Raw genomic sequence first — 16473 nt, forward strand, 5'->3', positions numbered from 1 at the left:
GACATAGCATGTACCACCAGAAGCGTATTGCCCACCAAATAGAAAATGTCCCTCCTGGAAAATGACATTTCTGCACTGTGGTTACTTTGTTTCAAGAAAGATAGTGGAATAGGGAAGATCCAGAAAAGGGAACTTAAGTGATCAAATGGATCACTTTGCATTGCAGTGGAGCAATGGCCATATGACAAAGAGACTAAGAGAGTAGTGGATTTCAGACTGGAAGTCTAGGAATGAGACTCTTTGCTCCTCTTCCAGGAGTAAAAAAGGATTGCAGATTTATCACTAGATTCTTACATAGTAAAATTAGGGTGTCTGCTTTTCAATATATGAAAGAGTTAAATTTGGAACAAATAATGCTGAGTGGTATTTTATATAACAAGCATAAATTATTTACAACTCATTTCCCCAGGAGGTAATAGAGCTTAAACATGAATAACTTTAAAAGGTTATGTTATTGTGAATTATTATGGGAAATTAGAATGTTTTGAAGTCTAGGACATCCCGGGCCTTTAAGTTGATACACAGGTTAGCACCACTGGTTCATAAGCCACTCCTGCCTGCTCCTACCCAAGGCAAAATGTGAACAGATTTTGGTTTGTTTACTTGTATAAGTTTTCCTGTTTTGGAAATGCCTGATGTATTATTCTTTATAGCCCTATACTACTCCATCAGTGTTAAGGAGTTTTCAATGTATTTTGGGCTGGAGTGCCTCTCGAATGTCAAGAAGTAAAGATATTATGTGTTTGTTGCATTCTTCCTTGCAGACTTCGGTAGAGATTCCCTCAGGGCTGCTTTCTTTTCCTTTCTTTAGAAGCCAGGGAATGTTAATATGAAATATAACTCATTGTGTTTTGTTTGTCCTCCTCTCAGGTATTTCCTTAGCAGTCTACTAATAAGGAACTGGAATGGGTTTCATTTCCTTTTGCACTCCTTTTCCGGGCATACGGACCTTGATGTTTTAGACAAGAGGCTGCATGCAGATGACTAGCTGAATAGTTTTTTCAATATGCAATTTTTTTTTTAAAGGAGGACAGGGACTCTAGTTATTTTCTGTTACACATTTTGACGACTTTTAAGTATTGAGTCACACAGTCATTAGGTATAGATTTTAATGGCCTCTCTTAAGTTTGACTTTGGATGACTTTTATAAGATAGCTCTTAATTTTTAAAAGTTCTTAATATAAAATAATAAAAGCACGTGGTACAAAATGCAAAAAAGCACAGAAAGATACGGTTTGAAAAATAAAAGTTTTCTCTTTCCCTCGTTGCCAGTCACCTAGTTCCCTTCCTTTTAGGCAACCACTATTACCAGTTTCTCGTGTATTTTTCCGGAGATACTGTAGGATTATATAAATATATATATGTGTATACCTTTTTATTATACAAATGGTACTGTACTATATATCTTGCCTTTTTTCACTTAAAGTAAATCCTAGTGATTGAGTAGTGAGCAATCTAATTCTTTTTAACAGCTGCATATTTTACTGGATGACCATAATTTATTTAACTAGTCCCTACTGGGTTATTTTTCTAGTTTTCTGCTATTATAAATAGTGCTGGGCCGGGCGTGGTGGCTCACGTTTGTAATCCCAGAACTTTGGGAGGCCAAGGCGGGGTGGATCATGAGGTCAGGAGTTGGAGACCAGCCTGACGAACGTAGTAAAACCCCATCCCTACTAAAAATACGAAAAATCAGCTGGGCCTGGTGGTGGGTGCCTGTAATCTCAGCCACTCGAAAGGCTGAGGCAGGAGAATGGCTTGAACCTAGGAGGCAGAGGTTGTAGGCAGCCAAAATTGCGCCACTGCATTCCAGCCTGGGTGACAATGTGAGACTCCATCTAAAAAAAGAAATTAAAAAAACAATGCTTTAGGCTGGGCATGGTGACACCCGCCTATAATCCGAGCACTTTGGGAGGCCAAGTCGGGTAGATAATTTCAGGCCAGGAGTTTGAGACCAGCCTGGCCAACATGGTGAAACCCATCTCTACTAAAAATACAAAAATTACCCAGGCATCATGGCGCATACCTGTCATCCCAGCTACTCAGGAGGCTGAGCAGAGAATCACTTGAACCTGGGAGGCGGAGGCGGCAGTGAGCTGAGATTATGCCATTGCACTCCAGCCTGGGTGAAAGAGTGAGACTCCATCTCAAAAAAATAATAATAATAATAATTAGTAATGCATTAGTGAATTTCCTTCTATATTTCTCACACACATACCTAATTATTTTCAATAACTATTTCTACCTTCCTATTGTATAAAACCTACATGCACTATTCAGCAAAATCATAATAGAAGTTACTGTTTTATTTCTTTTATATAATGAAAATAAAATGTCATAATGATGTATCTAAGTATAATTTTCTAGTAGTTGAACATATAAAACATATTATAAGAATTTCGGTATTTTTTTTAAATTCTCTCATCTTTGCATTGAAGATTTTGGTGCCTCTGGTTTTGCTGCGACAAATGCTTTTGGAGTTGACAAGGCGTGGTCAAGAATCTTTGAGTGCACTGCTGAAGTTTGGCGTGACGTATCTGGAAGACTATTCGGCAGAGTACATCATTCAGCAAGGTGGCTGGGTATGAGCTGTTATACATTAAAAATATTTTCTTAAAAAAAATTAGGTTCGTCGTTGTTGTTGTTTTTCTTAAGAGATGGACGGGTTCTTGCTGTGTTACCCCAGCTGGAGTAGAGTGTCTAGTTGCAGGCACTGTCATGGCAGGCCTCAGTCTCAAACTTGTGGGCTCAGGTGATCCTGCTTCAGGTCCTGAATAGCCAGGAGTACAGGCTGGGACTATAGGTGCCAACCACTGTGCCGTGTTCTATGCCATACTTTTTGATATGTACTTATTATTTTTGTACAGTTATTTTAAAATTTGCCTTGTATATTCTTTAATACCTGAATTACTTAGAAATATATTTTTAAATTTCCAAATATTTACAAGTTTTAAAATTATGTTTTCAATTACTAATTTAATTCTGTTTCATCAGAAAGCACGGCCATCATGGCATTGAAACTTGAGTTATGACTTACTATCATGATCAGTCAGAAAATATATATTATATAGGGCTGGGCCCAGTGGTGCACACCTGTAATCCCAGTGCTTTGGGAGGCTGAGGCAGGTGGATCACCTGAGGTCAGGAGACCAGTCTGATCAACAGGATGAAATCCCATCTCTACTAAAAAATACAAAAAATTAGCTGGGCCTGTTGGCATGTGCCTGCAATCCCAGCTACTTGGGAGGCTGAGGCAGGAGAATCACTGGAACCCAGGAGGCAGAAGTTGTAGTGAGCTGAGATTGCACCACTGCACTCCAGTCTGGTCAACAGAGCAGCAGCAACAACAACAAATATATATTTTTGTTATATATATTATATAATATATACAATATGAAATATACTATAATATATATAACATATGCATTATATATTGTATTTTATATTTATATTTTATATTTTATGTATATAATATATATAACATTTTATATATAATATTTTATGTGTGTTTCAGGAGAATGTATATTCTTTAATTGTTGGTGTAGGTCTATACATGTCCATTCACATTTAAATATTATGTGGTTTAAATCTTTCAGTCATTTCCAGTTTTTTTGTCTAATTATTTACTAAGAGAGGCATGTTCAGATTTGTCAGGATGGTAGTAGATTTTCCATTTTCCCTTTAGTTCTGTCAGTTGTAGATGACTAAAAGTTATAATTGTCAACCCTTGGTGAATTGAACGTTTTGTTTTTATAGTTATGGTCTTCGTCTCTAAAACTGTGGTTTTTTTTTTTTGTCCTAAAGTCTGTTATTTTTTTCTTTTTGAACCAGCCAACCCCAAATGTCAAATATCCCTTTGATATTGAAGGATGTCTTTAATTTCTCTCAGTAGTACTTGGTAGTTTTTAATGTAGAGGTATTACGCAATATGGGCTTCTTTCCACATCATACTTAAAAATGTACTGTTTCCTTCCTTTTTCTTTGAGACAGAGTCTCAGTCTGTTGCCAGGCTGGAGTGCAGTGGTGCAGCCTCGGCTCACCGCAACCTCCGCCTCCCGGGTTCAGGTGATTCTCCTGCCTCAGCCTCCCGAGTAGCTGGGACTACAGGCACACACCACCACACCCAGCTAATTTTTGTACTTTTAGTAGAGATGGGTTTTACCATGTTGCTCAGGATGCTCTCGATCTCTTGACCTCGTGATCCGCCTGCCTTGGCCTCCCAAAGTGCTGGGATTACAGGCATGAGCCACCACGTCTGGTGTCTTTTTTAATTTTTATTTTAAAATATTTATTATTTGGCCAGTCATGGTGACTCATGCCTGTAATCACAGCACTTTGGGAGGCCAAGATGGGTGGACATGAGGTCAAGAGATTGAGACCATCCGGGCCAACATGGTGAAACCTTATCCCTACTAGAATACAAAAATTAGCGGGGTGTGGTGGTGGGCACCTGTAGTCCCAGCTACTCGGGAGGCTGAGGCAGGAGAATTGCTTGAACCTGCGAGGTGTAGGTTGCAGGGAGTCAAGATTGTGCCATTGCACTCCAGCCTGGTGCCTGGCAACAGAGCAAAACTCTGTCTCAAAAAAAAAAAAAAATTATTATTATTATTTTTTTTTTAAATTTTTTATTGGATTTTAGGTTTTGGGGTACATGAGCAGAGCATGCAAGACAGTTGCGTAGGAACACACATGGCAGTGTGCTTTTCTTTCCTTCTCCCCTTCACCCACATTTGGCATTTCTCCCCTGGCTATCCCTCCCCACCTCCCCCTCCCAAAATTATTATTTTTTTAAATAACAAGGGACAGGGTCTTTCTATGTTACCCAGGATGGTCTCAAACTCCTGAGCTCAAGCTGTCTTCCTGCCTTGGCTTCCCAAAGTGCTAGGATTACAGGTGTGAGCCACCATGCCTGGCCATATTTTTTTTTTTATAGTAGCTAAATAGTATGGATGAACCCTATTTTTTTTAAAACGTTCCTAAGGGATTGAAGACGGTTTGAAATCCTTCTGTATTAAAAATTACATTAATGAAAATCCTTTCCAAATAAATGTATATGTTTGAGACCGATTAGAGCTTCTGCTTAGGATTTCATGTTTTTTTCTTACTTAGCTGAACTGAATCTTCCCTTTCTCCCTCCCTCCTTCCCTCCTACTCTTTAATCCCTCCCTCCCTCCTTCTGTTCCTCTCTCCTCTTATTCTTTAAAATGTCAATGCATCCATCCCAGCATTTGTGTCTGCATCTTAGTTTATCTTTTTATTTCAACTTATCTTGTGCCAGGCAGTCACTCATCAGTCAGCCATGCATCGAGCGCCTGCTACATGCTGTGCCCTGTTCTAGGTTCTGAGTAGACAGCTGTCAGCAGAGCGTTTCCTTGACCCAAGAGAGATGACGCTCTGAGGGACAGAGACCACAGTGAAGAGATGTCGTACATCAGGTGGTGACATGTGCTGTGAAAACAAGGCAGGGAGACGTACATGATGTGGGGGTGAGAGCGTTTACATCACTCGGGAGGCTGCACTGAGGAAATGACATTAATGCGGACTTTACTCATCTCCTTGGTTTAATCTCACTGTTTTTTTTTTTTTTTTTAAGTCATTTCTCTTCCATTCTTGATCTGGGTTTTTTTTCTTTCTTTCATTCTTTGGGCCTAGAAATGTTTTTTACATTTATTTGTTGTAATTTACCCAACAGAGAGTGCTTTTCATAAAGTATACTACACATTATTGTGTTTTAGCCACTATGCATCTGAGGGGTTAATTGTTTAAAAGTAAATTTAATTACTGTGGATGCTAATATCGAACATACTAGGTTTATGTGCTTGGTAAATGCTTACTGAATAAAATGCTGAGCATTTGTCTTAAGAAAGTAAAAATATTTTTTGAGCTGTTCTTAAAAATAAGAACTGAGACCATTTGCCGTTATTGTCGTCTTCCTACTTTAGTACTTTTTAAAGACTTTGGCCAGGGTCGTGTGCGGCTCGTACGATAGCCGGGAGACATCCTAGGTTCATTGCGGCTTGTCCTGTGTGGTGCTTTACAACCAAGGAAGAAAAATGCAAGGAGTATTATGCATTCCCTCTTGACTTTCAGTTTTCTTACGACACAGTGCATCCAGGTTTGTTTGGCGAATATTAAGTTGAATAGTAAGTATATTATTCATCCCCAGTATTTGTGCTAAAAGAAAAGATCTGCACAGATAATTAGTTTCATTAATATTTCTTTTTTTTGCAACAGTCTTTCTCTGTCATCCAGGCTTGAGTGCAGCGGTGCAATTGCAGCCCACTGCCACCTCCGCCTCCCAGATTCAGGCTATCCTTGTGCTTCAGCCTTCCGAGTAGCTGGGATTACAGGTGTGCACCACCATGACCAGCTAGTTTTTGTATTTTTAGTAGAGATAGGGTTTCCCCATGTTGGCCAGGCTGGTCTGAAACTCCTGGCCTCAAGTGATCCTCCCGCCTCAGCATCCCAAAGTGCTGGGATTACAGGTGTGAGCCACTGCACTTGGCATTATTTATTGCTGAAGGCCAATTTGCTGCCCATCAGAAGCATATGCAATGCGAGAGGGCAAAAGGCAGGCTGTGGCTTCATTAATATTTCAAATGTGTTTTTAGTTCTAAATTTGAATGCCCAATCTGTATTTTACAGAGTTTGGTCTAAGCTCTCCATTTGCTTGTGTTTAAAAACTAAAAGTGAAACTCTGTCTCAAAAAAAAAAACCAAAAAAACTAAAATATTGCTTTCACTTTTTTTTTTGTTCTTTTTGAGATTGAGTCTTACTCTGTTGCCCAGGCTGGAGTGCAATGGTGTGATCTCGGCTCACTGCAACCTCTGTCTCCTGGGTTCGAACAATTCCCCTGCCTCAGCCTCCTTAGTAACTAGGTGGGACTACAGGCACGTGCTGCCATGCCTGGCTAATTTCTTCTATTTTTAGTAGAGATAGGGTTTCACTGTGTTAACCAGGATGGTCTCAATCTCCTGACCTTATAATCTGCCTGCCTCAGCCTCCCAAAGTGCTGGGATTACAGGCGTGAAGGATATTGCTTTTTTATGCTATTTGGTAAAAATGTACTCTGTGACACAAGCTGTCAGCATGAATCTCCTTAAGGTACTTTCTGTTGAACATTACATTGACAGCTCTTAAAACCCTTCCAGAAGAGAAGCATTTGACCACATGATCTTGCACGTCTGTTATATAAAGCCTGTGGTATGATTTCCATGGGGAATGTATTTGTCTGTAGTCACTTGAACACAACATCAAGTGAAACAAACTGCCGAGCTCTCAAAGTGCAGCTACTTTTGAAAACCTGCAGCAGAGGGGGTGGTGCTAGCAGTCGTAATCTGCTGGATGAATGGAACGATAGCACATAGTTAGGAACAGGCAGGTTTTGGGCATATAGATTTGAAGGAAAAAAATAACATTTTGTTTTCTGAATTATTAACAGAAATGGCTAGGACTTAGAGACAGGGTCGTGCTTTGTTGCCCTGGCTGGAGTACCATGGCCTGATCATGGCTCATTGAAGTCTCAACTTCCTGGACTCAAGTGATCCTTTCACCTCAGCCTCCCTAGTAGCTGGGACAACAAGCATGCATGCACTACCACACTTGGCTTATTTTTCACAGAGAGCTTCACTATCTTGCTCAAGCTGGTCTCAAACTCCTGGCCTCAAGCAATCCCCCCCACTTGGCCTCCAAAGTGCTGGAATTACAGGCATGAACTACCTTGCCCAGCCTGTTTTTCTCTTTCTACCCTGTTTTTTTTTTCCACTCTGCCTTTTTACCCAGATAATGATGAATTGAGAAGAGGATTGGAAATCACAAAAAGATTTATTTCTTGCCCCCCTCCCCGCTCTGCTAAATACTAACCCTGTGTTTTGGGAGGATTCATTTAATTTCTCTGAGCCTCAGTTTCAACTACAAAAAGGGAAGAAAGAGCTTCTCTATCTCACAAAAATAACGATCTGAAAGTGTTTTGTGAAAATGTTACATTTTTACAAATGTCAGGTTTTCACCTGCCTCCCTGAAGAGTCTGGGGTTTTTTCCTCTCTCTTTAAGTCTGATCCCTGTTAGTTTCAGTTCTGACTTTGATTTGCCCTGTAGCCCAGTGAGGGCACAGACTGGCTCATGTGCTGTGATTCTCCCTGAGTCATCCTTGCTCCCTCCCTCCCTCGTTCTCTCTCATTTCCTGGGCTCTCGTTTGCTGCGTTAGAAGTAAGTGTGTCTCCTGGAAAGGGCAGAGCAAGTCACTGTGGTAAGGCTTGTCTTTTATTTTCTCCATCATCACATACAAACTAAATACTTCTGTGAAGGATTTAGTTCTAGATTACGTAAAAGATTATTGGAGAAAATGTCATTTAATGTCTATTTAAGTTTTTTAATATTACATTTAATGTAATATTTAAGTTTTTTGAATAAAATTAGTCTTTGTCATTTTCTTTTGCTACGAAGCTTCTGATTGTAGAACAGGTTTTTGTCTGTTTAATCTAGGATATTTAAAGACTTGGGAGCTTCTAGGTTAATCATTTGTTAGAACAGTTTTCATACTGTGGGAGATGACACATGGGAGATGATCTGAAATCCATGAAGTGGTTGCAGCTAAAATCAATTTAGTCTAGAAAGAGTAAGTACTGGTTTGGGAAATCTGCTTGCTGTATAGGTGGGTGTGGATGTTTACTGTGTCGTATTCTGAAATGTCTTTTTTATGCATCTTCCTCATCATGTTGGGTAGAAAATTACGTCTCTATAATTTCTTCAACACTCTCCATTTTCTTATTTTAGGTTAATAGTGATCTGAGAGGCATTTGGTTATAAGGGTCCAAAGCAGTGATCTGTTTCCATTTTCTAACTTCGAGGGCTGGTTGATCCCAGCTAGTTTTATATTTTTGAGCCCTCAAAGTTACTCCTTTGTGCGTTTTATGTCAGTGGAGCCAAAGAGATGGATACTTCCAACAGTACAAATATTTGGTATTAATAGCAATTTAGATTGTCAGGATGGTTCTAAGACTACTTGTAGATGTTATTCTCATAGAAGTTGTAAGTAATATTTTATCCAAAACAGCTCTTTTTCTTGAGGGATAGGTATAGAAAGTCTGAGAAGTAGTGCTAGAGGTTGGTTGGCATATATCTTAAGGGAAATGAGTCCTTAGGTGAGTTTGCCAATGTAGATGGGCTTTGAAATTTTGCCAGAGCATCTTTAGATGGAAAAGTTAAGTCCATAGGAGCTCAGCTTAGCAGCAGCTATGACTCAAAAGGTAAAATGTTGCTTGATTTGGCAGACTATTTTGTAATTGATGTGACCCCCTGCCCCCACCAAAAAAAATGTGAAACAAAAAATACAATCAATATAGACGTCACAATGCAGCCAATTTTTGGCATAGTTCTTGGAGCGATTGTTAACCTGATATTAGTTCCTACCACCAAAGTTAAGTTATGTTTGTATTTTATTTTAGATTTATTTTGGTATGGTCCTTAGTTTTTTTTCTTAGTTCCTACCACCAAAGCAAAGTTTTATTTGTATTTTATTTTACATTTATTTTTGACGTATTCCTTTTATTTCGTATGTTTCTTCTCTGCTTCCCTTTTTAATTGAAGAGTTCCATGCATGTATCTTTGTGTGTTTGCTTGAAAAAAACACCAAGAATAACATGTTCTGTCTACTAATACTCTGGCTGTTAACTCAGAAGGCACTGTTTTGTTTTATAGAAGGAAAAGCAGCAGAAGGGAATCAGGGGACCTCAGCCTAAGAGGTACGACAGCACAGTTGGTAAAAATATGGGCCCTGGAGGCAAGCTGTCTGGGCTTGAGTCTGAGCTTTTATTACTTTGAGAAAACTCCTTGTCTTCTTTACTTGTTCTGGTTTTCTTGTCTGTGAAATGGAAATAATAATAATCCTCTCATAGCATTGTCATGAGGTTTAAACAGATTAATTTAAGTAAAGTCTTCAGAAGGGCACATGATAAGAGTTATGTAAGGGTTACCAGTTGTTGCTCTCCAGTTTGCCTAAGGGACCTTAGGCAAGTCACTCAACCCTTCTGGCTTCATTTATTTAAAACAAAAAGGACACAGTGCCCTGCTTCTTTGCGCATATGTAAACTCATGGTTGATCCCAGCTAGTTTCATATTTTTGAGCCCTTGAAATTACTCCTTTGCATTTTGTGTCATTGAAGCCAGAGATAAACACTCTCAACAACACAATTATTTTGTGTTAAAAAGGATTTAAGATTGTCAGAATGGTTCCAAGACTACTTGTAGATGTTATTCTTCTGTGATAAGTTCTAAGTAATATATCATCCAAAACACCTTTTTTTTTTAAAGTGAAAGCCTGTTCTTCATTATGATAGTAATAATAATTATTATTTTTTTTCTGAGACAGAGTCTTGCTCTGTCCCCTTGGCTAGAGTGCAGTGGCGGCATCTCAGCTCACTGCAACCTCCACCTCTGGGTTCAAGCAATTCTCCTGCCTTAGGTGTGTGCTACCATGCCCAGCTAATTTTTGTATTTTTAGTAGAGATGGGGTTTTACCATGTTGGCCAGGATGGTCTCCCAAACTCCTGACCTTGTGATCCGCCTGCCTCAGCCTCCCAAAGTGTTGGATTATAGCCGTGAGGCACTGTACCTGGCCTATGATAGTAATTAATAAGAGAGGCTTCAGCCCAGTGACATGGCAAAACCCTATTTCTACAAAAAAGACAAAATTGAGGCCAGATACGGTCTCACACCTGTAATCCCAACACTTTGGGAGACCGAGGTGGGCAGATCACTTGAGGTTTGGAGTTCAAGACCAGCCTGGCCAACATGACGAAACCCCGTCTCTACTAAAAATATAAAAATTAGCTGGGCGCGGTGGCTCAAGCCTGTAATCCCAGCACTTTGGGAGGCCGAGGCGGGTGGATCACGAGGTCAAGAGATAGAGACCATCCTGGTCAACATGGTGAAACCCCGTCTCTACTAAAAATACAAAAAAATTAGCTGGGCACGGTAGCGTGTGCCTGTAATCCCAGCTACTCAGGAAGCTGAGGCAGGAGAATTGCTTGAACCCAGGAGGCGGAGGTTGCGGTGAGCCGAGATCACGCCATTGTACTCCGGCCTGGGTAACAAGAGCGAAACTCCGTCTCAAACAAAAAAAACATTAGCTGTGGACATGGTGACACACGGCTATAATCCCAGCTACTTGGGAGGCTTAGGCAAGAAAATTGCTTGAACCCAGGAGGTGGAGGTTGCAGTAAGCCAAAATTGTGTCACTCCACTCAAGTGTGGGTGACACAGAGAGACTATGAAAAAATTAAAAATCAAAAATAAAAATAGAAAAATTAGCCAGGCCTGGTGGTGGGTACCTCTAATCTCAACTACTCAGTGGGGCTGAGGCAGGAAAATCGCTTGAACCCAGAAGCAGAGGTTGCAGTGAGCCAAGATCGTGCTACTGTACTCCAGCCTGGGCAACAGAGTGAGACTCTGTCTTTCTCAGAACTAAAGAAACAAAAACAAAATTGGCCAGGTGTGGTGGCTCACTTCTGTAATCCCAGCACTGTGGGAGGCCGAGGTGGGTGGATTGCTCAAGCCCAGGAGCTCAAGACTATCCTGGGCAACATGGTGAGCGAGACTCCGTCTCTGCAAAAATAATGAAAATTAATCGTGAGTAATCTGCGGCCCCAGTTACTCAGGAGGCTGAGGCTGGAGGATCACCTGAGCCTAGGAAGTCAAGGCTGCAGTAAGCCAAGATGGTGCCACATGTCACATGTCCTAAATACAGAAATATATTGTAAGGTAGGGAGGCCATGGCAGCAAGCTATATAAAGCTATTTATTCTGAATTGGCTGGGTGTGGTGGCTCTTGCCTGTAATCCCAGCACTTTGGGAGGCCGAGGCAGGCAGATCATTTGAGGTCGAGACTTCAAGACCAGCATGGGCAACATGGTGAAAGCTTGTCTCTACTAAAAATTGTGAAAATTAGCCGAATGTGCTGGTGTACACCTGTAATCTCAGCTACTCTAGAGGCTGAGGCAGGAGAATCGCTTGAACTTGGGAGACGGAGGTTGCAGTGAGCTGAGATCACTGCACTCCAGCCTGAGTGACAGAGCAAGGCTGTATCAAAAAAAGTAAACAAAAATAAAAAAATAAATCGGAATTGACTTTTCAACAAAATGCCAAAGTTGTGATCAGACAAACATGATCTAATGTCTTAGATGAGGTGAAGGTTCCTCTAGGTGTGGAACAAAGAATGTTCTTCAATCTTTTGTTAGCTTTGAGCTGTTAAAAATAAGGAGAAAAGCCAGGCAAAGGAGAAAAGCCAGGCACGGTGGCCTGGTGGTTCATGCCTATAATCCCAGTGACTCAAGAGGCTGAGGTGGGAGGATCTACTGAGCCCAGGATTTTGAGGCTGCGGTGAGTTATTTTACGCCACTGCCCTCCAGCCCCCTGGGTGACAGATTGAGACCCTCATTAAAAGATAATGATAAAGGGAAGAGATACTTGACTTGAAATCTTCAGTTTGTTGACTTTCTCTTATTTCTTCATGATGGGCATTTTTCTTTTAAGACAGGGTCCCACTCTGTTGGCCAGCTGGAGTGCAGTGGCACAATCATGACTCACCACAGCCTTTACCTCCTGTGTTCAAATGATCCTCCCACCTCAGCCTCTTGAGTAGCTGGGACCACAGGCATGCACTACCATGCCCACCTATTGTATTTTTTGTAGAGATGCGGTTTTGCCATGCTGCCCAGGCTGTTCACGAAATCCTGGGCTCTAACATGCCCAGCCACGATGGAACCTTTGAAATTTCCATTTCACTTACTTGGCTTAGAGCCCTAAAGGTCTGTTTTCTGAGAACTAAAATTCTTAGTGTTTTCATGATGGCTCTTGTTTTGTTTTTGTTTATTTAATAAGTTATTGCTATTAGAGGTTCTGTTTTTAGAAGTGCAGATAAGTAACCTCTTGAGACTTCCTATCAGTGGTTACTCGAGACCTCTGACCACCGGATAACCCTTCTGTTTGAAGAGCTGTGTGATTGTAAGGCTGCGTCTTTTTTTTTTTTTTTTTGACATGGAGTTTCGCTCTTGTTACCCAGGCTGGAGTGCAATGGCGCGATCTCGGCTCACCACAACCTCTGCCTCCTGGGTTCAGGCAGTTCTCCTGCCTCAGCCTCCCAAGTAGCTGGGACTACAGGCGCGCGCCACCACGCCCAGCTAATTTTTTGTATTTCGAGTAGAGACGGGGTTTCACCATGTTGACCAGGATGGTCTCGATCTCTTGACCTCGTGATCCACCCTCCTCGGCCTCCCAAAGTGCTGGGATTACAGGCTTGAGCCACTGAGCCCGGCCTGGCTGCGTCTTTTGACATGGCATGAAAACAGATTACAAAATTTGTAGCATATGAATAGGAAGTGAGAGCAGAGGTGATTCCAAGATTCCTTGTCTCCAAATAACTCAAGTTTGGAGGTAGGAGTTTAATAAAGTTTTTTGAGAGAGAGGAGAGAGAAGAGAGAGAAAGAGAGAGAGAGAGAGAGAGAGAGAGAGAGTGTGTGTGTGTGTGTGTGTGTGTGTGTGAAAAATTTTTAATGTAAATGAAAGACTAAGAAGAGTATACTCTTTTAAGCCATTAGTAGTAACTGATGTTCTTTGACTGTTTTTCATAACTCTGAAATGCAAATTATTTGATAAAATTGGATTATCTTGCTTGCTTCTCGTGGTTAGACTGTGACAGATTTACTCGGTATTGTATATTAACTTTCCCAACTTGTTCTTCACTTAGCAAAAAGACTTAGCCCAGTTTTGAAATGTTGGCAGTTTCAATAATGAAAAAGTTTAATCCTCTGCAGTGCCTCCTGCCTTTCCTGTTAGCCACACTGCAGAGATTTGAGGTTGGAAGATTACACAGCTGCTAAGCCCTAGTATTCGTTTCTCATTTGGAAATTTGAAAGCAAATAAGTAACACAAGTGTACGGCAGTTAATGAGGGACAAATGGGGACTTTGTGCTACCTTAAACTACCCTGTTCTTTTTCCTTGTAAAATTATTCTGCATGTGAGCCTTTCTTTCTGATCTCTTCACAAAATGGAGGTTTTTGAAGAGGTGAATTAATAAACAGATAAGCCTTTGGGTGTATAAATTATGTGACACAGTAATTCCTTAGTAACAGATGTTAGAGGATCTGCATGACTCATTCGGATTATGTTCTGGCAAAATGATAGGTAAATGCAACTTTACAGGAAAATTGAGCTTAACTGTTGATACGTCTTTGGTGAGTGGGTTGTCCTTCATCTTGGACCTCCAGTTTTTCAAGAAGGTTATAGAAATGGTTCCCTGAGTAAATAGTAGCCATTTTCATTCATGTTGCCTACTGTCATTCTTTGTTATTGGTGACTTACCAAGAATCAGCAACGTTTGAGATATTACTGAAGTGATTGTAAATATTTAGTGGATGAAGTGATTTACCTTACAGTTACTAAAATGTCTAAATCATCTTCCCTCTGCCTGTTCATTGTGTCAGAGGCTTCAGGTATGAGAGAGACTAAGAATAAGGTTAAATTGATTACAGCAGAATTACAAACTATTACATTAACCAGATATAATGCCTGGGTCCTGTCTTTATTAAGGATTCTAATTTAATTGTTACGGGTTGTAATGTGCTTCTACGCAGCAAAGTTTGAGGACCTCCATGTTATATAATCTCCCCAACTGGATTTCGGACTCTGAAAACAGAGATTATAATTATCTTACATTTCTCTCTTCAGCATAAGAGCGTGACTATGAATTTATTAGATGCTAATTATATACTTATTAAACACACCCTAAACATAAAAGAGCCAGTTGTTTAGTTCCTCAGACTAAACAAATATCCACAAAGGCATGGTAGAGCACAGTTAGTACATAGATACTGTAGACTGCAGAGCCCACTGACTTATGATGGGGGCACATTCCAATAAACCCATCGTAAATTGAAAGTATTACAAGTTGACAATGCATTTAATACTTTGATAAACCCATGATAAAGTCAAAGTATTGTAAGTGGAACCATAATAAATTGGGGACTGTCTATACAAAGGAAAAAAAGGGCCAGTCTCAGTGACTCACGCCTGTAATCCCAACACTTTGGGAGGCCAAGACGGGCGAATCACTTGAGGTCAGATGTTTGAGACCAGACTGGCCAACACCATGGTGAAACCCCATCTCTACCAAAAAAAAAACATTTTGTTTTTGAGATGGAGCCTCACTCTGTTGCCCAGGCTAGAGCGCAGTGGCACGATCTCAGCTCACTGCAACCTCTGCCTCCCAGGTTCAAGTGATCTTCCTGCCTCTGCAGCCCCTAGTAGCTGGGATTACAGGCACAAGCTACTTTTTGTACTTTTAGTAGAGATGGGGTTTCGCCATGTTGGCCAGGCTGGTCTTGAACTCCTGACCTCAGGTGATCCACCTGCCTCAGCCTCCCAAAGTGCTGGGATTACAAGCGTGAGCCACCATGCCCAGCCCCAAAAATATTTTTTAAAAATTAGCTAGGTGTGGTGGTGCACACCATTAATCCCAGTTACTCGGGAGGCTGAGGCCGGAGAATCGCTTGAACACAGGAGGTGGATGGTTGTAGTGAGCCAAGATAGCGCCACTGCACTCCAGCCTGGGTGACAGCGAGACTCCATCTCAAAACAAAAAGAAAAAAGAAGGAAATGGTAGTTGTGAAGTAAAGTAGGGCTCAATCAGGAAAGGCTTCTGTAAAAATGTATGGTCACGTCTTAAAGGAAGTAAAGGACTTTTGTTGAAAGCAGCAAAGATTCGTTAGATCAGCTTAGGTAGCCTGGGGGAACCATGACTCAGAGTAATAAAAGGCCTCTACCAGGATGTAGAAAGCTGTTTTTAATGTTTGGAGTCTTGTGTGTTTGAACCATTTATGATGTATCCTAAACTAAGCTTTGGTTATGCTCTGAGATTATTCAGTCCTGTTCAGACCTCCACTGAGTGTCTTTCTTCTTTGCTTATAATAGATGTTGGAAAACCTGTATTTCCTCTTCAGAGAGACTTGCCGGTCGAGGACAGCAGGTTATGGTACACGTTATATTGCACATAAAGAATATTATGGCCGGGAGTGGTGGCTCATGCCTGCAATTCCAGCACTTTGGGAGGACCACTAGAGCCCAGAAATTTGAGACCAGCCTGGGCAACATAGCAAGACCCCATCTCTACAAAAATCATAAGGGAAAAGAAAATGTTTCATGTATGTGGGTGGGTGATTACAAAGTAGCAAAAATACAGAAAAAGAAGTGACAGCTCTTCAGTAGAAAAGACGCACAGTTCAAGAACTAGGCCAGCCTCATTAAGTTCCCAGAGACTTCAGTGTTGGGGGTGGGGGAGGAGAGAGAGAGAGTGTGTGTGTGTGTGTGTGTGTGTGTGTGTGTGTGTGTGTGTGTTTTAGTTTTAGAGACAGGGTCTCACTGTGTCACCCAGGCTAGGCTTGAACTCTTGGGCTTAAACAACCTACCCAACTCGGCCTC

The 16473-nt window shown here is 41.0% G+C and overlaps 1 protein-coding gene across 39 annotated transcripts in view; it reads left to right on the plus strand.

Annotated features, from left to right (window-relative positions):
- The window catches only part of BCL2L13 (BCL2 like 13), a 90552-nt gene that overhangs the window by 60850 nt on the left and 13229 nt on the right, over positions 1 to 16473 (plus strand). For 26 of the 39 annotated variants that reach the window (XR_013524023.1, XR_013524025.1, XM_078342787.1 and 23 more), the window contains one exon: positions 2439 to 2582. The exons of 12 other annotated variants lie outside the window; for them this stretch is intronic. Coding sequence is in view for 24 of the 27 variants with exons in the window: in XM_078342787.1 (XP_078198913.1) it covers positions 2439 to 2582 (144 nt within the window). In the remaining 3 variants the exon portion in view is untranslated. Of the gene's footprint in view, positions 1 to 2438; positions 2583 to 8204; positions 8249 to 16473 lie in introns of those variants that run through there. One more of the 39 variants, XM_078342963.1, reaches the window with a different exon arrangement.

This window comes from Callithrix jacchus, chromosome 1 (assembly GCF_049354715.1).
Source record: "Callithrix jacchus isolate 240 chromosome 1, calJac240_pri, whole genome shotgun sequence".
NCBI lineage: Eukaryota > Metazoa > Chordata > Mammalia > Primates > Cebidae > Callithrix > Callithrix jacchus.